A 27,713-nucleotide genomic window follows, 5' to 3' on the forward strand; every position below is an offset into this window, starting at 1 on the left:
CCCGGTTTTGGTGACTGACTATGAGTGGAAGCCTGTTGAGGACTTTCTGAGTTGTGGGGTCGGCCGGGGGAAGCTTGGCCCGAGTCTTCATGAACCGGCTGGCCAGGTAATTGATAGACTAACATTAGTTGAATGCAGAAACGGTAAATAAATAATTTAGCTAAAAGGGGAGAGTCACATCCAGCAACATTTGAAATGCCTGATTTATTATGGTTCTTTCTGTTTTTTTTTTACTGTCATATCCAGAATGACGTCACAAAAATACCTGAGGCTTTAGTCACTCATACCTGCAATTCTTATTGCCGTTCGTGGGTGGGAGGTACAATTCAATCACCATTGCACAAGAGTCAAAGTACAAGAGAGACGAGAGAAAAGACCTGGCGACAAGTAAGGCACGAATATCCTCTGGTGAGTACTGTACTGGATAATGTTGAAATATTGTGCATTGTTACCTTATATTTAGCATGGTGAATGGTGTTCTCGAAAAGAGAAGGAATTAGGACGATGCTAGGATGATGTAAGAATGTGGGAAGAGAGGAGGGTGGAGGTCAGGACGGTTAGGACAACATAGCACTGAGTGAAGATGGGGGTCTTAGGGGCATGTGAGGGGCATTGAGGACCGACCATGCAGGGGTCAAAGTTTTCACCACATTTTTGTACGTAATAAATAAATGATCCCAGAAACTGTTGGAATAGGAATTCCGATGTACGAGAAGGTCGGCTACTTCATGTATCTATCTGGTAAAGTGAGAAAGGGGGAAGAAGAAGACAGGACACCTGGGGAAAGAGGAGTATGGGAGGAGAGGTATAGCTGGTAGACAAAGGAAATTACTTTTAGAGGTTAATGTAGAGAAATTAGTTGGAGACAAGCTTGGGGGGGGGGTTACACTTTGAGTGTTCACCCCCCCCTTCTCCATAAGCATAAGTAACACAGATGGTCCTCAAATATTTTTTTCTGATTTACTTATATCCGGATAAACTATAAACTACTGTGGCAAACTTTGGAGAGGATGTGGATTTTTCACGATGTCTTTTTCTAGTTTGTTTGTTTGTTTACAGGATATCTCAAAAAGTTGTGCACGGATTCGAATGAAATGTTGTGGACAGATTGGGTGTGTGACAAGGACGAACTGATTAGATTTTGGTGAAGATCCGGATCCGACTACTAGGATTTTTAAGTTATTCTTCACCATTCAGAAATAGGGCCAAAAACGATATATAGCACGATATCTCAAAAAGTTGTGGATGGATTCAGATCAAACTTGGTGGGCAGGTTGTGGGTGTGTGACAAGGAAGAACTGATTCAATTTTGGTGAACATCCGCATTCAGATCTCACCTGTCAGTGGCATCCAAAATGTAAACTGTTCAGCCCTGTGAAGGTATGCATGTTTTCTACCGAGGGCTATTCCAGTTATTCATGTTGTGAGATTGAAAAAATTCAAAAAATGAATCCACAAACCAGGTATTCGATCAAAATCATCCTTAATACACAGGTGTTTTGGTTTTTTTAATATCAATACTAATAGATATTAGCAGTTTGTATGATTCGAAAGAAAATGTTATTCTTCCTAACTCTATGTGAATTATATATTTAAAAGTAAGAAACTCGACATGTCTCAGATTATTGTATTTCATTCCCATAACATTTTTAACGGCCCAAGGACAGTACAGCGACCAGCGTTGTTTCTGAAGGTATTTGCAGTTTCTATTATACATGAAGTGTTCAGTCATGTCCTGCCATACTCTCGGAGTGAAAATGAATGTAGTGGAGATGCTGCACTGAGTCAACCAGGACCGGTGCAAAGGTATCAGGCACCCGAGACGACCCTTCAGCTTTGCGACCAAACCTTTCCTACCTCCACCACAATTAACTTTCGAAAATGGATATAAAATGCATTAATGCAGTGAAACAACCAGGGGTTAATGTACCTTAGAGGGACCTGAGTAGGTTTCAAGAATTGATATATCAGGTCATCAGGTAGGGAAATAGATTAGGTTCAGACAGATTAGAGCGAAGCCGGCTGTATTCCATTGTTATCGTCCTGTACCACCATCACCTGCCTGCTTTCCCTGCCATGACCACTGGCCTGTGTGTCATGACCGCTAAAGCCAGCCATGCCCGACTTTCCCACGGAACTACCCCGCGTGAGCCTGGATGCTTCCAACATTAGTATGAATAAAATAAATGACTTTCCAAAATGACATATTATTTGAACAGAGGCCGGAATAACATACATCTATCATCTCTACAGATATCAGTGATGTATAATCAGTAGATGTAGATTTTTCATTCCTCACTGTGAAAGTCTGCTTCTTCATTGATGTCATTTCATGAATATTTCATTCAGTTTTTTTTGCCCCCCCACCATCCCACCAAAGTTTTGCCACTCCAGGCGACCGCCAAGTTTGCCTGGTGGTTGCACCGGCCTTGAAGTCACCCAACTTACTTGCTGGACCTGCACCAAGTTTAATTATTTGCCTGGACTTGCATCAAATCCAAAGCCATGAACCATATGTTGACCCCTCTCATCATGTTGCTGTCTATTTGTCAAGGTACGTACTGATGGTACGTGCGGCATAATGGCTCTGCATGTTATTGGCTCACTTGGACTTTAGTCAGGTGAGCTTATGCGATCGAGCAGTGTCCACAGGTGAATGAGTGAGTGAGTCAGTCAGTGAGTCCGTAAACGCGTCAGTCATTATCTCATGAACCAAACACACAATTTTGATGAAACTTGGCCACAAGCTTCATATCCGATGCCAAACGAAGATGGATTGACCACATCAAAATTTGTACTCATTAGGGGGTGGTCTACGGGGTTTTTTTGAACCCCCAAAATAGGTATTTGCTCTTTTGTCTGAAACGATTTGAATATTGGCCTCGCTATAAACTATCATCTAGGTGTTCCTCATGCAGGCGAAGACATCAGTGCGTGTGCCGTCCCTCGGATTGACGTTAAACTGGGCATCCCATCCCGTCTGCCGTCATTACTTGGTTGACGTTAAAGATCCCCCTGACTAACAGCTGTGCCCGCAGTGGGTGAGCTATCGCCAACACCCTGAACAAACTCCAAATTCCTGCTCTAACATACAGTGGGCATTGCATCAGCAGCACAGCCGTGCCCCCTTAGGCAATGGTGCGACGAGGAGGAAAAAAAATAAATAAACAAATAAACGTCTCTAATGATACGTAGTATGATTCCATTATTTCCATGTCACGTTCACTTTTAAGTTTCAAGTGATGGATTCCGAGAATTCCATCCGTTTTTACCACAATCGAAGGAACTCTCTGGCTTTGTGGGTGCTTTGCCATTTATTTGCCATTGCACAATTATTTTTATGTGTTTCACATTTTTAGCTCACCTGGAACAAAAATTGTTCAGGTGAAGTATTAGCATTGTGGCATGTCCCTCCGTCAGTCAGTCAGTGAGTGAGTATGTAAACACTCGGATCTTCTCTGAAACTAAACACACGATTTCTATGAAACTTGAGTACAACCTTCATCACCCACGATGCTAAAACTAATTATCCTATTTTCACCAAACTTTGTGGGGGGGGGGGGGAGGGGGTAAACATCCAGCCCTGATGTTTTTGTTTTCTTTTTGGTTTTTTTTTTAAGTCAGCTCTTATTTCGTCATCAGATAGCGAGAAGACTTCTTAGTGCAATAAGTAAACATTATCAGGCTTGGATGTTTACCAGTACCTTAAAATGTGGAGGGGTAACACCGTGTTTGACCAGCTTGTGATCTTATCAATGTCCGAAGGGAGGGAAGAGGCTGCTGATTCTTTCTTTATTCTTCCAAACACCAAAGACCTCCTGATGCCTTGCAAATCCCATTAAAAAAATTGCATATTAAGTAGGTCAATTTAAAGGTCAAAAGTCATTACTATTTCTGGGGTCACTACTTTTGACTTCTTCTCAAAAAGTATTCACCCCATTTAGATAGAACCTGGTAGGAATCATCACTGCACAACGCTTTCACAAGTTTGTTCAAACCATCGGCTAATTTACATATTTTGTGGGTCATCCACGCGTACCAGTGGTTCCCTGGTTCTACCAGGTGAGTGCGGAAGCATTGTTGCTATATTCCCCCATTTAGCATTTGTGATTTGTTCGATTATTTTGTGAATGGACTTTCATGGGAAATTCACTTCAACAATCTTTCTCCAAATGCATGCATATATCATGGAGTACTTAACACCGTCTACAATACTGCACTACATTTTCCACCAGGTGTGAAAGAATGGACACCTGGAGAAACTGTCAGGAGGCAAATTGAAAAACACAGTAATGAAAATTCAATGAGGGATGTGCAGAAGGAAGGAAGTGCACGGGTACCCTTGAAGATGGCTCTACAAGCGACTCCTGTGCTCAACATTGAGGCCGATGCAGGAGAGACTGTACGTTTTCCGTGTGCTTACCCACTGAAGGAAGAATCAGAGATGAATTTCATTTGGAGTTTTGGATCTGCAACGGTTTGTATTAAATTCTGTTTCTACTTGTGTGAGGATCATTGTTAATGTCGTGAAGTCGGGGTAATGATGATGACAACGCAACAATATGGAATGTTACAAAATTTAATAGTGAACAAAGAAGGTAGTGGCATTGGTGTCTGGAAGTACAAACAAATATTCAAAATGATCATAAAACTTCAATTATTTGACACCATCACCATGGAAACTGGGCCACACTGGCCTCCAAACATAGAGCTGACAATTCCATCAAATACATACTTGCACAGTTAACTTGAGCTCTTAATTTGTAACCAAATATAAAGAACACTTGCTATTGCAATAAGGAAACATTATCAGGCTTGGATGTTTACCGGTGATAAGGTTATTTACTAGTACCTTAAAATGTGGCAGCGTAACACCGTGTTTGACCAGCCTGTGTTTGGTCAAGGTTTGAAGAGAGGGAAGAGATTGGATAACCGGGCGTGGTGGCGTGCGCCTGTAATCCGGCTACTCGGAGGCTTTGGTTGGAGGATCACTTAAGGACGGGAGCCCTGCGCTGGGCCACGCTATGAGAGGGTGTAGGGCAGCCCGGAATCATGGTGAAACCCAATCCTTATCCCTGTGTCGTAAGAGGCGACCAGGGTTGCGTCAGGAAGGGCATCCGGCGTAAAACCTGTGCCAAATCATTATGCGGATCATAACGGATGATCCGCTGTGGCGACCCCGAACGGGAGCAGCCGAAAGACGAACAACAACAACAACAACAACAACAACAACAGAAAATGTAAAATGTATCCTTGGAAGAGATGTCTCACCTCCTTTCACACAAAAAAACGATTAAATCAACATTCAAAATATCGTAGTAATCATAAATCAACCATAATCAATTTACCAAAAGCAGGTTCAAACTTGTCATTCAAAGATTTTAACAAATCTATAAAACATCCGTCTGTGATATATGCTGATTTTGAAAGTATCCTTGAAAAGATAGATACTGTTTCTCCAAATCCAAATAAATCATACATAAATAAATATCAAAAACATACTCCTTGTGGTTTCTGTTATTATATCAAATCATCTGTTGTTGATGAATACAACAAGTTCGAACTTTATAGAGGAGAAGATACCTCAGAGGAGTTTGTAAGACGATTGGAAAAAGACTGTACAAGACGAAGAGAAATAATAGTTAAAACCTATAAACCAATGTCATTAACAAAGGGTAAGAAAAAGGAATTTAGAAAGAACAGTATCTGTCATATTTGTGAGGAGAAAATTGAGGGAGAGGTCAAAGTTAGGGATCACTGTCATCTTACTGGAAAATATAGAGGTCCAGCTCATTCCCGTTGTAATCTTAATTACAAGCCCCCAAATTTTATTCCTATCTTTATTCACAACAATGCTCACTATGTCACACCTATTTATAAATGAACTTTCAAAGATATCTGGAGATATTTCTGCCATTCCTAACACAGATCAAAAATACATCTCATTCACAGAAACAATTCATACATCCCCCATAACCCATATCAGATTTCTTGACCCATACAAGTTTATGGCAAGTCCATTATCTAACTTAGCATCAACTATTAAAAACTTACCGAATCTTAAATCACATTTCTCAAATCAAGAAGAGATTGATCTTTTTTTACAAAAGGGAATATATCCGTATGACTACATGGATTCATTTGAGAAGTTTAAAGAAACACAACTTCCTTCAAGGGAAAGTTTCTATAGCAAGTTGAATAAGACTCATATTTCCGATAGAGATTATATACAAGCTAAAAAGGTTTGGGAGAAGTTTTTAATATAAAGAATCTTGGAGAATATCATGATTTGTATCGTAAAACTGATGTATTGTTATTGGCTGATGTGTTTGAAACTTTTAGAACAGTCTGTCTTAAAAAAAATTCTTATGGATTAGACCCCGCTCACTATTACACAGCCCTGGGTTTGGCTTGGAGTGCTCTGTTAAAAATGACAACACAGAATTTGGAATTAATCAGTGATATAGATATGCTTTTAATGATATAGAAGGCTAAAAGAGGAGGAATATCTCAAGTATGTTCCAAGAGATATGCCAAAGCAAATAACAAATATCTTCCTGATTATAATAAAAATGAGGACAACTCTTACCTGATGTATTATGGTGCTAACAATTTTTATGGGTGGGCTCTGTCTCAATCTTTACCTTATGGAAAACTTAAATGGGTTCAAGAAAAACATTATGAAAAAGTTTTACAAGACATTGTTGTCTCCTCTCAAAAATAATTGGATGAAGCTAAAGTTGGATATTATTATCTTGCCAAAACGAAGTTTTGCAAGATATGTTAGTCAGCTTGTATGTTTTTTTTTTTGTTTGTTTGTTTTTTCTCTGTAATCACGTATAAAAAATTCTGCAGAGCACAGTTATCATTGGAAATTTTTGTAACTTCACATATCAGAGGCCTATGGGAGGTCCCTTTCAGCGCATAAAATTTTGAAGGTCAAGGTCAAAGGTCAAGGTCAGTTTGGCGCAAATCAGGGGAGTCGACGAAACCCTTATTTTTTGAGTAATTTTGATCGGATCGTCTTCAAACTTCATTGGAATATAGTTCATGGTCTGGCGCTCAGCTGATTAATTTTTGGTGGCGATTGGCCTTGACCTTCATGGTTAGCGCCTCAGGTCAAACACATTTGATCCCAAGGTCAAATTTTCAAGTTTTAGGAACCATATCGTGTAGTACCTCAAATTGAACACCTCGATGAGTGCTTTCTAGATATGTCAAGCTTGAGACATTATGACGTCATTTGGTGACGTTATGAGGCAAAAGCAGATTTTTCATGGTTACTCTGTATAACGATTCTCATTGGAATCTCTCGTAGGCAGATATTCCTCAAGGAGTCGCTCCTGGTGGATAGCAGCTCTGTTCACCTCAGTGTGACCTTAAAGAAGTCACACGTGGTCACCTTTTGGCAAGATACGGGTCACCCTGCGGGTGACATTGGTTTTTTTTATTTTGAGGTTGATTTAAAATATCCAGAAGAACTTCATCACAAACATAAAGACCTACTCTATGCCCCTGATAAAGTCTAAGAAAAGAATGGTTAAGTGATTACCAACAGTTATTTAATATCAAAGGTAAATCTACAGAAAAACTACTTACTACATTAAATGATAAAGAAAGTTATGTTTTACATCAAAGAAACTTGAGACAATATTTATCTGCTGGATTGAGAGTGAGGAAAATTCATAGGATTGTGAAATTTAAACAGTCATTGGTTAAAGAAGTATATTGATTTTAATACAAAAAGAACAGAAGAAAAAACAAATTTTGAGAAGGACTTTTATAAATTTATGAATAATGCTGTATTTGGAAAGACTGGAAAATGTTAGGAATCGACAAAACATAAGACTTGCTACATCTTCGAAACAGGCTTCAAAGTTATTTAATAGACCAAGTTTTGAGTGAGCGGATGTGTTTTCAGAGAACTTTTGTGCTATTCATTTGAAAAAAGAGAGTATTGAAATGGATTAACCTATTTATATAGGAACAACAATTCTTGACTTGTCAAAGTTGTTAATCTATGACTATTACTATAATAATTCAAAATCAAAGTATAAGGATAATGTCATTGTTATATATGGATACAGATAGTTTTATATTAGAAATTAAGACAAGTGATGTGTATGAGGATATAATTGATAATATTGATGTATATGATACAAGTAATTATAATTCAGGTGATGTGTTGTTTTCATCAAAGAGTAAAAAGGTTATTGGTAAGTTTAAAGATGAATTGGGTGGGAAGGTCATAAGTGAATTTATAGGATTGAGATCAAAGTCTTATGCTTTTACGTATATTGATGATAATAACATTGAAAGGTGTGATAAGAAGCTAAAGGGAATAAAGAAAAATATAATCAAGGAAACAATGAAGTTTATACATTATTATAACTGTTTAACCTTAAAGAAGGTCGAGTACAGAAAAATGAATACAATAAGAAGTTATAAACATCAATTATATACAGAAGAGATAAATAAGAAAGCATTAGGAGTTTTTGATGATAAAAGATATATTTTAGAGAATGGAATCAATAGTCTCCTTGATGGTTATAAGTATAAGTGTTAAGATATTGGGTTGGGAATTTTCACAGGCTACTGCTGTCTTTTTACTGATTTATAAATGATAGAACCAAGCAATAACCAAACCAATGACTGGAGATGAAATCAGCCTTGGTATTTAAATGGGAAACATAAATAATGTGAGAAATATCAAATAAGTCTTATTGAAGAAATAACTCGGATAAAAGTAGATAAAACAAATAAGCGGATAAATTTAATTACAAATAAGTTGGAGGATGTTAAGAAAAAAATTAATATCCTTGAATGGACTGAAAACTTTGATGGTTATCAATTGAACAATGGAAAAACAATTTACTACAATCTCAAAATGATATGTGGCTCAGGAGGTGGTCAAATAAGAGCATTAAGAGAAGTTTATCATTTCATTTCTGCTCAATAAAGACACATACCAAGAACCAAGTTCCAAATTATTCTTTGTGAATATTGTTGCGGGCCGGAGACCGGTGGCAAGAGCGACTGCTAGGTGGGGGAAGTTATGTCATCTCCCACCAGACTCCCGGAATTGTAGGCCGTCGCTCACGGACAACTCCGTGAGGCGGTGGGTCGCTTAACCGACCGTGGACGCCAATACCTCCACCACGTAGTGTCGGGTCTTTTTGTGTTGAACCAATTTACCTAATTAACCACGTGGTGTCATCTTCCGGGGAACCATGCCCTCGGTACGCCTTGCCCGATCCGGTTCACTCTACCAACTACCAACTCCAGATCTGATGCAGCTGAGCGGAACTACCAAGGATGTACCGGCTAGAATGAACAGATTATCGGGGATAAAGACCGAACCATGCTGGACCAATGGAGGAAAAGACAAAAACGAACTGGGAACATATTTCTACAATAATTTATTTACAATAAAGCGAGGAAAGTTATGTGGTACAGGTAACAGGTTTATTGGGGTGTTATGCAGGGGAAGATGAGAGAGATGTAGTGCGACAATTTTACAGCAACTTATAAAGCAGACTTGTCACGAGAATAATACAGGCAAGATTTACAAGGTTCGAATAACTTATACAGTTTCTACTTAAAGACGGCGCCACACACTCAGACACACACTCGGACAAAATAAACCCAGTTGAATGGCAAAGGACTTTTTCAGCCAGGGAGGGAGGGAGTTGAGGTCGCAGTTCTTAGTACCTGAGTTCCGGGGAAAGGAATGCTCCGTGGTGCGGCACCTGTCAATGGTCGTGCGGCTCGGTCCACGGCCGCCCGCGTGGAGACCATGTCTGTGAAGGAGCCCGGGTCAAGTAGAGCGGAGTCTGAGGCGGGGATCAGGGTTTCCAGCTTACTCCCAAGACGACTCGCTTTCCAGCTCACCAGACGACTCACTTTCCAGCTCACTCGCTTTTCCTCTCAGCACACCAGACTACGAACCCTCCGACCCTCTCAGCCTTTACCAACGAACCCTCCAATTCTCTCAGCCTCCCAACGCTCCTCAACCGATGACTGTCTCAGCACACTTCATAATATATAGATCTCCCTCAGCGGGGAGGGGCCTTGGTGAAGCTGACGTCACTGTCCGCCTTGATTGGGCAGGGTTTCCATGGGTCTGCCCTTTCTGGGTGGGATTTCGGCCATACTGGGAAGCGCGCCCACTCCACACATGCGGACTTGCCAAAAAGGAACTACTGCAATAAGATTTTCCATCGGACAGCGAGTCGCCGGTTGGGCAAGGAGGCGAACAAGCGTTTGTTCAGCCCATGCGAGAGGGAGGTACTGTGGTTCATAATGGAGGGGATATAAAGATTTATTAATCTAACTAAAAAAACATCGCAACGCACGCCTTTGATTTCCCACTAAACACAAGGAGGGGTTCTATCTACACATATACTTAACGGCATAACTAACTTTGGGGCACCTGTATGTTTGTATGCATATGGTTCCTAGAACCGTAACAATATACTCGATGGAAATGAATGTCATAAGAAAATTAAGTTATTCCCTAAAGTAGAACATGGACAAATATTCGTGGTTCGCTCTTTGAGTGAATGAAAATATGAAAGGGAAGAAATGCTTTAATCAGTAAGTCTCAATCTTTCAGTCTCAATTTTACATTTGCTTGTATGGGAGGGGGAGGGGATAGGTGTGAAGAAAACGAGTCTCCATTTTACAATAGCTTGTATGGGAGGGAAGGAGATAGCTGGGGAGAAAATCAGTCTCCTATTTTGAGCTTTTAGGGCTTGAGTCAGAGAGTTTTTCCCTTTTCCCCATTCATTTGAATGGATGTCCCAGAAGCCCCATTTATCATCTACTGAAGAAGCTGCTGCCTTCCTGTCTGAACGATGACATAAGGTGAAATCAGGAAAGAGATAAAGGCAATTCTTCAGTCAGAGAGATCGTTGATGAAAATTACGAATGAGTTTGGGCCCAAAACACTGCTTTGGCTCACTCCAGCCTGAGCTGTTTAGCTTGCCTTCTAATCTCCACCCAGATATAAACTGCCATCCTGGTGTTTTGCTTGCATGGCGATTCATCAATGTATGCTCCATCCCTTAGATGGTCGTTCAACGGGATGTCCCATTTGCCAGCATTAGTTTTAGTTGATGGACGTTAAAGTCCCCACATTGTCCTTAGCAAAGAGAAAGTGAGCTATCGGTAGCACCATGACCCAATTACAAATTCCTGCACTTGCAGTCGAGTATCCTGCGTCGGAGTGGCGACCCATCCAGGTTGTAACCCCCAGCGACCAAGCCAATGAAACTGTGCCATATGGCACACAGAGGAAAAGAAGACAGATTATGTCGGAATATTTTTTTTATAAATCATAAAAATTATTTCCCAAGAAATTTTATAACCTCTTTAATCATCATAAGTTGCATATAATCATATTCACCACTGCAAGTGATAGCATCAGTCTTGGCAGGAAGTGAACAGGAAAACAGGAAGGTCTCGATTCCCAACGACACACATGCTCTATCTTACTACGTATTGTTACCAGTGTACAACTTTATGGTTTGAGATAAAAGAACAACTTTTTTTTTACCATAGCCTTTAAAAACTAGAACAACACTTGGTGGAGTGCATACCTCCACCAGGCTAAACACCAAACTGTTTACGTTTTGTATCCCACTGAAAGGCCAGATCCAGATCCGGATCTTCACAAACATCGAATCAATTTGTCCTCGTCAAACACACAACCTGTCCACCAAGTTTCACCCAAATTCGTCCATAACTTATTGAGATATCCTACTCACACAAACAACAGACAGACAGACAAATCCGGGTGAAAACGTCACCTCGATTCACCTTCGGTGGCAGAGGTAAAAAGTCTGAACGGTTCGACATAAAAAGCGGTGAAATAAGTGAATATTTTGTTTTATCGTCGGCCGTGGTTGATTGAAATGCAAGCTTGAAGAATTGGAAAGTTGACTCAGAGTTCTGTGCTATTCAGGTGAAGGTCAGAAAGTCAGAATGATTATACTTGCATTACTGACCTGCATACAAGCCTGGTGTTGGCTTAGTGGTTAGGGTGGTGGCTTGGGATCCAAGGGTCCTGAGTTCAAGCCCCGTTGGCTGCTGAATTAACACCAGGGGGTTGACTCAGCCTGTCATCCTTCCGAGGTCGGCGAAATGAGTACCAGTGTACTGGTCCCGGTGTATGCCCCGGTTAGAATAGGTGTACCATATCCCTGTGTGTCGTAAGAGGCGACCAGGGTTGGCGTCAGGAAGGGCATCCGGCCATAAAACATTGCCTCAAGAAAAAGCCAAACCCCTGCACAGCAGGGAAAAATGGCTGTAAAAACGGTCATTATTTTTTTTTCTGACCTGCATACGTGTTGTTTATATTCCGAACAAATCACAAAGCATATATCCGTCCCACACCAAGTTTAAGAACAGCTCTTACAGCCCTCAGACTAGGAAAGGTTACCCAGTTCCCATCTCTGGTTTAAATGGTCACCCCAAGGCATTTCCACAAGTTTCCAGCTTTAGCCCCTTCACTTTGGCAGTACAATTACTTGAATTACCATCAACTCTCTCTCTCTCTCTCTCTCTCCCTGATATGGGAGAAAAAGTAAAACGAGAGAGCCAAAACACTTGGACAGTCAGGTAAAACAAGATTGATACAACAAAGCAACACAGCAAACTATTTTTAAGGGAAATAAACATTCCTCGATTCAAGCAGAAGGACACCATGATGTATGCTCGTGGGTCATAATTGGAGCCATGGCCCATAATGCTGCATCGAGGCGGTCTATTTGGCATCAAATTATCTGGGTAGAAGCCAAAGTATGAGCATTATAGTTCAGAGAGTTCAAGAAAACATGAGTCTAAACGTCTGCTGCAATGATTGAAAGCTGTGAATCAAGAAAAGTTTGCACATATTTAAGTTTTTGCTATGATTGCGGTGATGGATTCGACCACAAAATTATCTGACTGCAAACTAAATTGCTCCCTTTCCAACCCAATAGACAAGACTGACTCTTTCCATGAGTATCTGATACGAGTACTGGTATATTGATGGTGATAAGCTTGATGTTCACTTAGTGGTTAGGGTGGCTAGCTTGGGATCTTAGGGTCCTGAGTTTGAGCCCTGTTGGCTGCTAAATTAACACCAGGTGGGATTGACTCCGCCTGCCATCCTTTTGAGGTTGGTGAAATGAGTAGAAATGTACTGGTAGAGGGGCACAGCATCAGCAGCACAGCTGTGCTTCCAAGAAATGATAGCTACCTGGAAGCCAAGCTGCCTTATGCAAGAACAGAATGGTGATAGCTAACAGCCTTCAATGTTGCAACACACGTATACTGCATACACTTCAAGCAACAAAGTTGTTTCAAAATGATTTATTTACATTGTCATAATAGTGTTATACATTTGTTGTGTATCTCCGTCAAGTTTGTATTGTCAATAAGTTTCAAACTACTAGCAAGGTACAATATGTCAATAGGAACAGGCATGAAATATTTTTGATTCAGCACTCGAAACAAACTTGAAAAATTAAAGATGGCATTGCTCGTTGATGGTTTACACTTGTCAACATGACGCTGTGGAACGAGCATCCTGGGAGTTCTGTGCTGAATTATTTTCTAGACATGAAATTTGGGATGAAAACAAAACAGATTTACATTGAAGGGGAATCACTGATATATTTATAAGAACAAGTGAAATTACAGAAGATTCATGGTGAACGTGATGGGACGTTGAACAATTTCAGATCAAAGTTTAAACCGGAATGGTGCTGGTTCATGTTCAACTAATTTACATGGGCTGTGTTGACTTTTTCCGCCAGTCTTGCATGATGACATCTTGCTTCCTTAAACACTGTATTGAAAGCTGATAGAAGACACCTGGCATGAAGGGGCTGTTTCATGCTCTTAGATGTCAACTTTGATGCCCTGAAAGCTCTCTCCTTTCATCAAGCCCTCAGCGATGGTGCCCGAGTAGAACTGCACGTAGGTCTGCTTCAGTTCACGCTTGAACATGTCGTTCACAGACCCGTCGGCATCAAGCAGTAGCAAGTCACTCGTACAACTTGCAGGCATGTGATTCCAATGGCTGTTCACATCCTTCAAAGATTGCTTGAGGTCATCCGCATGGTGTGCTTTGAAGACGTCAAAGAGAGCAAGTGTTGGGCAGTCGGCAGGCAAGTTCAGGCTTTCCCTACTATCTTCCATGTAGGGCACGATGACCTTTTCCACATAGTGGACCATAGTCTCGCCATTGGACCAATGGCTTCACGAATGCCAGATGTCCCAGTACTCAGGAAAGGTGGACTTGCAGTGGAAGGAGCTCACCTGAAAGACTGGGCCAACAGTGGTGATCATTCTCTTGTCCTCCAACCCTGTTATGGCAACACGTTTTGAGCCCTGCTCAACCAGGGTCCGTTTACCCACATGGACTATGTGCACTCCTGTCTGGTCCCAGTTCAGGACCAGCTCATCAGAATGTCATGTTCTCTGACGATTTCTGCAATAGTTCCCAGGAACTTGCTTTTCACACCTTCAAAGTTAACGGAGAGCTTACAGGCTGCTTCAGTTGCCTTCCTCCGCACATAGTTTATCCTGAACAGTACCGAGTTCGCCCAGGCTTTGGTCAGCTCGAGGTGCTGGTAGAGGGGCACAGAATTTCACTGAAACAAGAATTTCACTGAACCCCCAGACTCCTTTGATTTTTCCCAATTTTCACTCATTATGATTGCCCACCCTGCTGCTATGACATTCAGCCAATTGATGACCCCCCTTGCAAGTCGTATGCCGTGGATGTACTCTTGAAACATTGCGTCCAAGTTTCTGCAAAGAAGAACGAGCCTACCTCACATTTGCTGCCGAAGCTTTTCCAGCATGTCAACACCTTGACTGTTTAGTTGGTGCTGGTACTTCTTGAAGTCCCTCACTGTGCTTTCGTTGACAGGTCTTTCAAGCTTGGTCGTTAGCTGCGTTCTGGGGTCTGGTCTCGATGGCTAGACTGGTGATCTTTGCCCGGTGATCGTCACTGGACTGCCCACAGTGCACTTGCATTTCTAGGATGCCGTTTCTTTCATCACCTTCTCCACCTCCACATTCACGATTCACGATACATTTTCTGATGATGGAGGACGATTGACTGTTTTAGGTTGAGAGTAAATTTTAGCACCACCTTGCACCTCCAACCTCTTTTCCACCAGCTGTCTCAGCATGAATATCCCATCCATCGTCCCCCTACCTTTTCTAAATCCCTGTTACTCTTCTTTGATCTCCATATCCACACTCTTCCTTATCCTCCCATCCAGAATCCTCTCCAGCACCTTCATTACATGACTTAGGAACGTAATGTACCCTGTACTTCCCTGGATCTTGATCATCGCCCTTCCCCTTCCACATCAGCACAATTAACCCTGTCCTCCAATCTTCCGCAACTGAACCCTCATTCATACATCCATTCAGCAGCCTCTTTGTCTAACTGACTCCAACTTTTCCCACTGAAATTATCATTTCTGTACACTTCATGTATGCCGATTAGTGGTTTCTATCCATTGATGATGCACCCTTTCCTGACGTCCTTCCACCCAAAACTTCTGCAATTCCCCTAAATGCCTCTCCGAACTTCTTCCAGTCCTCCTCCAAACCTACCACTTCTTTGCTAAGTCACTCAAACCTGGCCCTGACCCTCTCCTGGTACTCTACAATGACATTGCCCCTACACTTCCCCGACCTAATAATCTTCTGACCCCTGCTCTTAACCTCCCTCCTTTTCTTCATCTGTACCACAACACCACAGGTTTTTGCTGGGTGGTAACATGTTCTCCCATCACTGTCTTACAATCCTTAACCCTCCACAACTGTTGCTTCCTTACCACCACCAAATCCAATTCTGTTCTATTCTGTCCACATCTATAGGTAATCTTGTGGCCTTTCCACTTTTTTGAAAGAATGAACCACCTCTCGACACACAACACTTCCAACCTCCTTCTCTGCATCATCTCCACCACCTCGACTCAGTTAGACACTCGACTCCCTCGCGGGAGTGCCACACACAATCCTCCTTGTTCAGAATCTCTGCCAAGCCTCACACTCTTGCTCCGCCAGTTCTTTGCCATGCAGGGCCGACCCACAAAGGAGAACGAAGCCGAGTCCACAGGCCCGAGGCGCGAAACGCAGCCTGCCCTGCTGAACCACTCCACTGTAACTCGTATCGAGCTGAGTCCACAAGCACAAAGACTAAACTCAGCCTGATCCGGCGAACCACTGCGCACTGCACCTCGAATTGAGCCAAGTCCACAAGCAAGTTCATCATTAACTAGAAAGGCACTTGGTAGAGCACATACCTCCACCACACAATGCCTGATCCACGAGAACATGTCGGGCCCATTTCATGCCTGAAATATCATGCTAGGCAGTACTATATCGTTTTTGTCCCTATCTCTCAATGGAGAAGAATCACTTTAAATTTAAATAACTATCGTATCCAGATCCGAATTCGGATCTTCACCAAAATCGAAGCAATTCGTCGTTGCTGCACACCCAACCTGTCCACCAAGTTTAGTTTAAATCCATCCGCAACTTTTTTAGATATCATGCTATGTATCATTTTTAGCCCGATCTCTCAATGGTGAGGAATCACTTAAAAACTTATCAGATCCGGATCTGGATTCGGATCTTCAACAAAATAGAACGAATTCTTCTTTGTTACACTCCCAACATGTCCGCAAAATTTCATCCAGATCCGTCCACAACTTTTTGAGATATCCTGCACACAGACAAACATACAAACAGACAGAAATGAGTGAAAACATAACCTCCTTCACTTTTGGTGGCAGAGGTAAATATCATCTTTCAAAACCTCATTTGCATTTCAATCCATATTTATAAAAAAAAAAAATTAAAAAGCTTTCAACATAACCTTCAAATATGGTTTTGTCTTCCCAGGTTTTGCAGTTCAAGAATCAGGAAATTGTTTCACAGGTGAACAGGGTGGAACTTGTGGGAGATGCTTCCAAAGGAAATGCTTCAATTTCCTTCAATAATGTTGCTGAACAAGATACTGGAAAGTACATTTGCACTCTCACGATACTACCAGAGGTGAAGGAGTTTTTGTGTGAGGTCAATATGACCGTCCTTGCACCAGGTCAGTAGTTGATGAACTAACGCATTGGTTTGCCTCATTTAGCTCATTCACAATTATTTTTATTCTGCAATGATCTGAGAGTCATGGACGAGTTGTACATAAATCGATCGCAGACAATAACATGACAAGATAGCAATGTCCATTTGAAAATTATTACAGGTGTATTAAAAAAATTTTAAAAAGTTATCATAGTTTGTGGGATCCCTGTAATGTGTGATCAGCACTCAAGTGGAAGTGCCAAACAGGCACAACTTGTATCACAACTGATTTTGTAACGAGTTAATTGAAAATACTTGCAATAATATTACAATTTCTTTGCTGATAATGTGCAAAAATATAACTTCAAATGATTGCTTAAAATTGTAATTGTTTCCACCAAAATAGGGCAAATTGTGATTTATTTATTAAATTTTTTGGTGAATGTCATTCGAAACTGGCAGGTACTTCCACGCCCAGTGTGGGAGTGCTCTACTCAACCCACTCTCTGTGTTCAATGTGCTGTGGCACAAATAATACAAATAACACCTGATGAGAAACCCGAAAAAAATTGGAAATGTTTTTTTGAAAAAATATTTTGTGGAAAACCAAGTAGGGACCCCTTGAGTATACCCTGAACATTTGGTGCCGATTGGCTCAAGGGTTTTGGAGTAGGTCCCGGACATACAGACGTACAGTACACACAGACACCAGTCGAGCGAATGCCTCCCCCAACTACCTCCACCAGGTTAAACATTGAACAGTTTGAGATTTACAAAAACTAAAAAATATTTATTTTTAAAACTTTAAGTTTGAGATTTAAAAAAAAAAGAAAAAATATATGCTCTGTTTTCTCAACGAGATGGGGAAAAATAGATTCGACTTTTCTAAATCGTAATAGAATTATCCCAGTTTGTCAGGTCGTTGACGGAGCTCCACACACGCATACACATCACCATCCAAAGGACAGGGGACAAAAGGGACAATTTATTTGACCTTTGGATCATAGTGCCACGAGGTAGACAGTCAAATTGGAACATGAAAGAAGAATCATTACATTCCTGGCATTGTGCATAATACAAAATTAGAGAAGTCTGTTTGTGTGTTCGTTTGTTTGATTCATGCACTCCTGATCTCTTCCTAATATTTAAAACCACTGGTTGTACTCACGGAGTATCTGGGGAACATTTTATGGGGGATAAAAAAAAAAAAATCAGTCCTAGAAGTTCAGGATAGGGGGAGGAACCCAATTCTCTCCATGGGGATGTGTATTGTACAGCACCACGTGGTGGAAGGCAGTATTACAAGTTATAAAAGTGGCGAATCAACCTGTCCGTAAGGATACATCAATTGCTCGTTTGATTCATTTGTTTATTTTATTTTTGTATACAATGTCGAGGCTCGGATGAGAGCGAACACACAGAACGTATAACAAGGGGAGCAGGAGACACGAGGGGTGGGAGAGGGAAGCACAAAACAGTGGGGAACAGAGACATTAGATGATCTGTGGAAGGGAGAGGGATGGGGTGGGGTCCACGGGGTAAACAAGATGGACACGACAGGGACTTTCAGGAAGGAAAGCAGGGAATTTGAAGGAGGTGGGTTTGGAATGGATTAATGTGGGTAGAAAAGATCAAGGATGTGGAAGGAGTAAGATAAGACATGGTGGTGAACAGCTTTTTTGCAGGAGTTTGTTTCAAAGGCAGAAAAAAAAGAGGAATGAAAGAGTGAAGGTGAGCAGTGATTCTTGATTTTGGTAGTTTCACCAGAAGGGGGTTGCTGGTGGACCTTGAGCACTCTGCAGGATGGGGGGAGGGGCGATCACAGACAGAGCAGGGGGTGCAAGGCAGGAGAGGAGACGGTAGAAGACAGAGAAAGGTATGAGGCGGGAGCACCAGCCCAGAGGGGAGAGCAGTACTCCATCAGGCTACGGACAAAAGCTTTGTAAGTGGTCAGGAGCTCAAGAGGGCCGAGGAAGGACTTTGCACGACGGAGGATTCCCAGTCGGCGACTGGCATTGTAGGCCAGGTTGGAAATGTGGCTTTCCCAGGAAAGATCTTAGCAGATAGTGAGACCCAGAAGCTTGAATGAAAGGACTTCTTCCAGAGGATTGTTGAGAAAGTAGATGGGGGGATAGGGGGGTTTCAAATTGTCTTTTTGAAGAGACAAAGTGACAGTGTGGTATTTATCATGATTCAAAGACATGTTCTGAGCGTTGAACCAACTTGTGATTTTATCCAGATCTGCAGTGAGCGAAGAATCTGCTGCTTGCCGGTCTGAGGGATGACAGATGGTACGGAAGAGGGTGGAGTCATCAGCAAAGAGGTAAAGGATTTTCCAGGGAGACCGAGCGATAATTGATGAAAACCAGAAAAAGAACAGCGCCCAGAACGCTGCCTTAAAGAACCCCGACCTGAGCAGGAAGAGGGGAGGACAGCATTCTATGAAAGGCGACACATTGATTGCAACAGGAGAGGAGGTCTGCGAGCCATGAGGGGAGATTGTCTTGGATACCATAAGAAGAGAGTTTGGTGAGCAGGGCAGGGTGCCATACCGTATCGAAAGTACGCGATATATCTCAGGAGAGGCTCTGATCTTATGTCTGGCATTGAGGACCTCCATCCATTGTTGAGAGAGCAGGAGCAGCAAGTCCAGGGTCAAGTGACCTGGTGTGAATCCAAATTGATGATCGGAAATCAAGCCATTGAAGAAGAAAGATTTAATGTCTGAAGCGATGATGGATTCCATAACCTTGCTGATGATTGGGAGAAGGGTGATTGGTTTGTAGTTGCAGGGATCTGTTTTTGCACCTTTTTATGCAGTGCAGTAATTTTTGCTGATTTCCAAGCTGATGACAGATGACCTTGAGTAAATTAGAGGGTGAATAGACCAGAGAGAGGATGAGCAAGAACAGCAGTGCAGATTTTTAGGAGGGCTGGTGCAGCCATGAGGGCTGGTGGCGTCTGGACTGGTTGCACAATCTGTGTCGAGGTTTGACAGCAAACTCTCCACCTTGTCAGGACAGAAGGACACAGAGTCCAGGAACAGTTGGGTACGACTGGTTAAGGTGGGTACAGAAAGCGATGGGTTTGGGACACAAGATTTGGAAGCAAACACAGAGTTTCGGCATTCAGCCTTTTCCCATGCAGTGTCATCAACTGTGCGACCATTTGAGGTCAGCGAGGGGATGGATGGGGAACATACACCAGAAACAGATTTGATTTGACACGATTAGGATTTGGAGGAGGGAGAGAGGTTTGAGAGTTCAAACTTGAGATGAGAAAGATGTTGTTTTCTGGCTCTCCCGAGGGTAGATACACATTTGTTCCGAGCTTTATGGAAGAACTGAGATTACCCTCAGTTGAATTTGCTTTCCATGAGACAAAGGCAAGTTGTTTCAGGAGAACTTACTCACTACAAGCTTCAGTGCAGCATGGATGGGAGGAAGGGTAGGACAACTGAAGATGAGAGGGGATAAATCTGTGCATGAGAGAGAGCAAGTTTCTTCGAAAGAATTCCCAGGATGAGTTTTCAGAGAGAGTAGAGATGGGAGACCAATCTAGAAGTTTGATGGCTGCTTGAAGTCCCTGCCAGTCGGCTTGAGTGAAATGCCAGACTCGTCGGCGGTGAGATGGTTCTCTTGCAATGGCCAGGGAGATGTCCACTTTAACAAGTATATAAACAGATGAACCAATTGGAGCAGAGGAAGAACAGCAGACATTTTCTGGGAAACTGGTCAAAATCAAATCCAGAAGAGATGGAGTCCGTTGGCTGAGAACCAGGTCAAGAAGTTGACAGATTGTGTCAGTCCAATTGAGTCACAGAAATCCTTTGCTGAAGTGCCATGGCAGGTGAGAGAGGTACCCACCCCAGCCAACTGGCGTGATGACATTTGAAGTCACCACATATGAGGAAGAGAGAGGTTTGATGAGACGATAGAAGTTGGTCCATGTTTTCTGAGAGCGAGATGTAAGTGGAATCATCACTGTTTGGTGGACGGTATAACACACATTTAAACATGAGGTGGGAGTGGAGTGGAAGCCATAACCAGAGGTATTCCCGGGGGTGTGGGAGAGAGAGGGCAGTGCATGGTGAGTGAGGAATAGAGTTTTTGGTACAGAGCAATTCCGCCACCATGACAAGGTGAGGGTGCATCATACCAGAGGAGGAAATAACCAGGGAGAGAAACTCAAAGGTGTCTTGAAGGAGGAAAGTTTCTGTAAAGCAGATTATGTCTGGTTTGTCAGTGGCAACCTGTATGGAGAGATCAGTCAGGTGAGAACGAAGGCCTCAGATATTTGAGGTCCACACTGTAAAGGAAGAGGGAGGGAAGGATGCTTTGGGTGCAGGGGATGAGAGGTGGAGGTAGGAAGAGTTGTTGACAGTGTGTCAGAGACTGCATAAGATCTTGGGGAGAGGGTTGGATGGGGAGGAGGACAAAGAGTAAGTTCAGGATAGGTTCAGGATAGGGGTGTTGAAGGGATGAGTTTGAGTTAAAGTGGGGAATAATAAGGAAGCAGGAGATTGGAGGAGGTGAGGGAATAAGTTGGAAGAGAGAGGGTTGGGGAAGGAGGCACCTTTGTGGATATGAGGGTGGCCGCTTGGAGAAGGGGGAGATTTGAAGGGGATGGGCAAGGGGGAGCTTGGAGGGGAAGAGTGAGATGTTTGTTTTGAAGAGAAAGGAGGTGGCTGATTTGAGAGGGAGGGGTAAGATGATGAGAGCAGGCATGGTCATGAGGGAGGATAGAGAAGGGAGTGGTGGGGAGACAAGAAGGATGGGACTGGGTGTAGGTATGATTCAGTTGGGAGCAGGTGGGGGGAGGAACAAGATTTGGCAGGGTGGGGAGGGGGAGGGAGTAAGAAGAGGGGGAGGTGAGATAAGAGGAAAGAGAGAGCATGTTTGAGACATTGAGTGTACCGAATGAGAGAGTGAGATACTTGTAAGGTTGGAACGGAGCCCATGGATGTTTGAAAACCAAGCAGTTTGGGATACCAGAGGGGGAGCTGTTATTAAAGCAGATGCAATGGAGAGGAGTGAAGAGAGAAGGTGGGATGGGGGGCAAGATCAGAGGAGGAAGGAGGGAGTATAGCAGGGGAGGAGTAAGGAGGAGGGAGATTTAAAGAGGTGTGATAAATTTGCACTGAAGTTGGAAAAAAAAGAAAGATTGGAAGACAAAACATGCATTTTGTGAAATGGGATTTTAAAAACTTATAGGTGAGAGATTTGTTGAAATACATTGGAGGATGGATGGAGTTCAGAAGAATTGAGAGAATGAAGGAAACATTGTAATAGATGGAATTTTTCGACACGGAACGAATGAAAGGTTGAAAATAACTCATGTTTTTGATGAAGAAGAAGAAGGAGAGTAAGAAGAAGAAGAAGAGCATGGCAGAGAGAGGAAGTCAAAACATTTTGAGATGGTTTTTTTGTGGTTGTTTTATGAAGATTAAGGAAGAGTTTGAAGAAAAAAGAAATTGTGACGAGGTGAGTGGTGAATACGTTCACAATCAAAATGGGATTGGGAAGGTGGAAGAAGAGGAAGTACCTTCTCACCTGACCTTCCTGTAACCACGTGACCTCCTTTTGATGTACCTCGAGGAAGTCACGTGGTCACAGGAGAGTGAGGTGAGAAGGGAAAAGATTCTTATTTTTATTTTATTTTATTTTAAGACTTGAAACAGAGGGTTTCGTCGAGAGGAATTGATGGAGGGATAGTGGAGGGGAAAAATGAAGGTGATGAGGAGAAAATACAACAAACAGATGGTGTTGATACACGGGAATAGGAGTAGGCCTCAGGCTCAAGGAAACACGATATGATGAAAAGACGATGAATACTCAACGTTTAGGAGAAGTGTTAACACAAAACCAAACAAGAAACACACAGTAAACACAAAGATAACGAAATAACAGTAAAAATACAACAAATTTGTACATGATGTGGATTTGTACATGATGTGGATTTGTACATGATGTGGATTTGTACATTATTTGGATTTGTACATGATGTGGATTTGTACATTATTTGGATTTGTCCATGATGTGGATTTGTACATGATGTGGATTTGTACATGATGTGGATTTGTACATGATGTGGATTTGTACATGATGTGGATTTGTACATGATGTGGATTTGTACATGATGTGGATTTGTACATGATGTGGATTTGTACATGATGTGGATTTGTACATGATGTGGATTTGTACATGATGTGGATTTGCGGAAGATGTGGATTTGCGGATGATGTGGATTTGTACATGATGTCGATTTGTACATGATGTGGATTTGTACATGATGTGGATTTGTACATGATGTGGATTTGCGGAAGATGTGGATTTGCGGATGATGTGGATTTGTACATGATGTCGATTTGTACATGATGTGGATTTGTACATGATGTGGATTTGTACATGATGTCGATTTGTACATGATGTGGATTTGTACATGATGTGGATTTGCGGAAGATGTGGATTTGCTGATGATGTGGATTTGTACATGATGTGGATTTGTACATGATGTGGATTTGTACATGATGTGGATTTGTACATGATGTGGATTTGTACATGATGTGGATTTGTACATGATGTCGATTTGTACATGATGTGGATTTGCGGAAGATGTGGATTTGCTGATGATGTGGATTTGTACATGATGTGGATTTGTACATGATGTGGATTTGTACATGATGTGGATTTGTACATGATGTGGATTTGTACATGATGTCGATTTGTACATGATGTCGATTTGTACATGATGTCGATTTGTACATGATGTCGATTTGTACATGATGTGAATTTGTTCATGATGTGGATTTGTACATGATGTGGATTTGTACATTATGTCGATTTGTACATGATGTGGATTTGTACATGATGTCGATTTGTACATGATGTGGATTTGCGGATGATGTGGATTTGTACATGATGTGAATTTGTTCATGATGTCGATTTGTACATGATGTGGATTTGTACATGATGTAGATTTGTACATGATGTGGATTTGTGCATGATGTGGATTTTAATTCTCCTTTTATTCTGCATTTTGTCATTGCCTTTTCCCAACAATGAGAAGAACAATCATCTTCACCAACTTCCCCATCAAACACAACACCAGAAATAATTCCAGGTCAAAGACAACGTTGGGGTGTTCTGTTTGTTACCATCCTTTTTCTGCTCCTGGCAATGGTGGTGGTGGTGGTGGTGGTGGTGAGGTCAAGGTAAGTCCAGAGTACTTGATGTACCTGTATGGCCCATTTTATGCTCTTTTATGACATGAACTTTCAAGAATGCCTTCATTGTTCTCAATGCTTGAAATATTCTTTCTTAAAACAGCAAAGTAAAACATCATTTTTTTTTAATGTTACATTACAATGACATTAAAATAAATAAATTAATAAATCAGGCAACTATGTTTTCAGAATGGATATGATAATATATTATATACAAAAGAAAAAAAAACTATTTTAAATTAAAAAAAATGTAAAAACAGAGGGATGAAATCTCAAAAAAAAAAAACAAACAAAAACAACAAGGTGAATGACACCACATTACGATGCCACAAAATGACACCGCAATCCTCATGGATTGCCATCACAACATCTTTTGACATTTTACTTTTGTTGTGGGATTGTGTTGGATGAAGAAGAAGAAGAATAACCATGAAGAATGACACCACATTACTATGCCACAATGCGATACCACAGTCCTTTTCTGGTTTAGAAAAAGAGCAATTAGAGATTACAGACCCTCACCAGTACTTTTGTGTCATTTTGTGTGGTGTTTGTGCACTGGTGTGTTACGTAATTAATAAGAGACAAAACTAGAACTGACACTTTATAACCACTGGCAGTGATGACTGGGTACCAAGACGTCCCACTTTGATGCAACCCCGCTTTGATTGGACACTTGATTGAATTCAGAATGGGATTAAAATATTTTCAATTCAAATCATATTGAAGACCAAATAGGTACAGTCATGCATTGGAGTAATCAGAATGAACACAAACAAGAAAAAGCAAAGATGAAGTCATCAGGGGGAACCTGGATAGGATATTTCAGCTGCTACTCCTCTACCCTCAAACCCATCCAGACACAGCAAAAATGAGCCTTATTAAAAAAAACCCACAACCCAGATCAAAAAAAATAAATAATTCTGGTTGCCAGACCATGCATCCAAATAGGTTGAAATTTAAAACATATATTGCCCATAACTACTAGATCTTGATTGTTGAGGTTCATGTCGATCAATGAAGCAGTTCAAGAGAAATATTTTTTTAAGATTAATGCTCAATCCAATATGGCTGCCAGCCGTTGTGACCTATCAATTTTTTGTGAACACTCTGGTGTCCCCAAGGCTTGGGGAACATTTGTGTCAAGTTTCCCCTCGATCTGTTCAGTCGTTCTGGAGAAGATATTTTTTTAATATATAGGTTTTAGGGTAAATATGCCTGGTGTTGGTTTAATGGTTAGGGTGGTGGGCTTTGGATCCTCGGGTCCTGAGTTCAAATCCCGCTCAGCTGTTGAATTAATACCAGGTGAGGTTAACTCGGCCTGTCATTCTTCCGAGGTCGGCAAAATGAGTGCCGGCATGCTGGTATACTGTATCGGAGTGGTGACCCGTCCAGGATTGTGCCCAATAGCCAAGGAGACTTCGGCAGCACCAACAATCTGTCCTCTCCTCCTTCGGGTAAATCTAATATGGCTGGTTGTGACCTATAAACATCATATGTGTGAACGTTTTGTTCCTCATGGATAGGTGGTCATATGTGTAAAGTTTTGCCTTGATCTGCTCAGTCGTTTCAGAGATTTTTGAAGTTTAAAGACGACAAAAAAACAATATGGCTGCTGAACCACGTGACCGATGACGTAATCAGTTTTTTCCTGTGGGCCAATTTTTGATGACCTTCAAAATTTTTCATAGTGATCGGATGTCGCGTTCTATGTATGCCATCATGACGTCATAATGAAGGCACCTATGACATCTTTCTTTCTTTTTAATCACACATTCTCGATGGTGAGTACTTGCTATATGCTAAGTTTCAAAACATAAAAACAGAGACAGACAGACAGAATAACACATGCAACCAACCAATGTATTTGAAACATCTTCGATTTTCACAAGTAACAAACAAACACACCCAAATGCAATACCACCTTCTCTCGCGAGGGTAACTGGAAAGAACAATCAAATTGCAGACCTTCGGCAGGACTTGTTTTGTGTGGTCGAGAGATCTGAAGAGGTCTGAAAAGGTCGAAGGGGTCTAAAAAGGTCAAATGAGTCTAAAGGGAATTAAAAGGTCTGAAAAGTGTGAAGGTCCAAAGGCCTAAAAGGGTATGAAGGAGTCTGAGGGGTCTTCAGGATTCTAAAGGGTCTAACTCGGTATTATAGGATTGCAGGGGTTTAGGGTTTGAAAGGGTGTAACGGCGGTCTACATGATCTCTAGAGTTTTAAGGCTTCCAAGAGATCTAACGGGGTCTCAGGGTTCTAAAGGTATATAGACGTCTAATGTAATTAATACACCTGCTCAAGTTCTGTGCAAACAAGCAAACAGACAGACAAATAGACACAAATGCAATACTCTATCCTCTGGCGAGGGTAGTAATACATTTTGGTTTTCAAGGTTTTTTGTTTTTTTTTTGCTATTATACTAAGTTTTAAGGTAACAGATTTGAATGCCTTCTATTTCCACGGCTACATGTTCAGGTATTGTAAATATCCTCCAGGAGTAAATGACGAGAGGACAAGGTGCATTATATGTTCGATACGAGTCTTCAAACAACCTCAATTTTGTTAAGTTTCGTGAATTGCATAATCAATATTTTCTTTGTCAAATATGTCAGTCACATGTGGCAAAGAAAAGCAACAAATGGAATGAATCTTACACTGTCTCTTATACTTGCTTTCAGAATTTGTTTCCATTTAACCATCTTGGTAGTGGAAAAATTTTTTTTAAATCATTACAATTTAATACAGCAATACCATGTTGTGAACAGTCTTACAGTACAAGGTTTTATTATTACACAGGATGAAAAATTTGGGACAAGGACAAAAAATTTTTTTTCATGTTATTGCCAAGGAGGTGGAGTAAGTTCTGGCTTCTCATAAGGAGAAAGTGACTAATGATAACCTGCAGGAACTGGAAAGGCATGTGACATTGAAGGATAAGGAGACAGCAGAAAAGGCTCCACCTCACAAGGTCTTCACCACCAGTGTTGAAAGAGGCTCTTGGAAAAATTAATGAAGCCCCAGACCTGTTGAAGCAGAATGATGATGACTGGGTACTATGTTTGCTGTGCTGCTATAGGCACTGTTTAAAAGTATGGAATCCACTGTTACCAACAGATTCTCAAGAGACAACTCCCTCTCAATATGAAGAGACCAAATAAGGAACCTCAGGGACAGCCATCTCAGGAAGAAGAACCTGTTCTTGCTCTTGCTGCTGGTGGATCCAGCCAACAGTAACGTCTTCCCACCAACCCACCAGTGTCGTAGCACTGTGCATCGGACAATGTCCTCCTCGGAGAGGAACTCTGTTTTTTTATAACGTGTTAATGACTTCATTTGTCAGAAGTGCTTTATTGTGTTAATTTATACAAATATTTACTTTGATTTTACATTTATAT

General features: G+C 41.5%; 1 protein-coding gene across 2 annotated transcripts; it reads left to right on the forward strand.

The window, feature by feature from the left end:
- LOC147026289 (uncharacterized) lies at positions 1 to 27,713 on the forward strand. Of its 2 annotated transcripts, XM_085881555.1 has the most exons (7): positions 1 to 106; positions 247 to 408; positions 2,381 to 2,554; positions 4,236 to 4,477; positions 16,918 to 17,116; positions 24,163 to 24,307; positions 27,433 to 27,713. In XM_085881555.1, the coding sequence occupies exons 3-7, from the start codon at positions 2,506 to 2,508 to the stop codon at positions 27,461 to 27,463; spliced, it is 666 nt and encodes a 221-aa protein (XP_085737681.1). In that variant the 5' UTR covers positions 1 to 106; positions 247 to 408; positions 2,381 to 2,505; the 3' UTR covers positions 27,464 to 27,713. The 2 variants fall into 2 exon arrangements, with proteins under 2 accessions (XP_085737681.1, XP_085737682.1); XM_085881556.1 differs by having other exon boundaries at positions 51 to 408.

Source organism: Eptatretus burgeri, chromosome 5 (assembly GCF_056783735.1).
Source record: "Eptatretus burgeri isolate ZD-2024b chromosome 5, Ebu_testis_v1, whole genome shotgun sequence".
Lineage (NCBI taxonomy): Eukaryota > Metazoa > Chordata > Myxini > Myxiniformes > Myxinidae > Eptatretus > Eptatretus burgeri.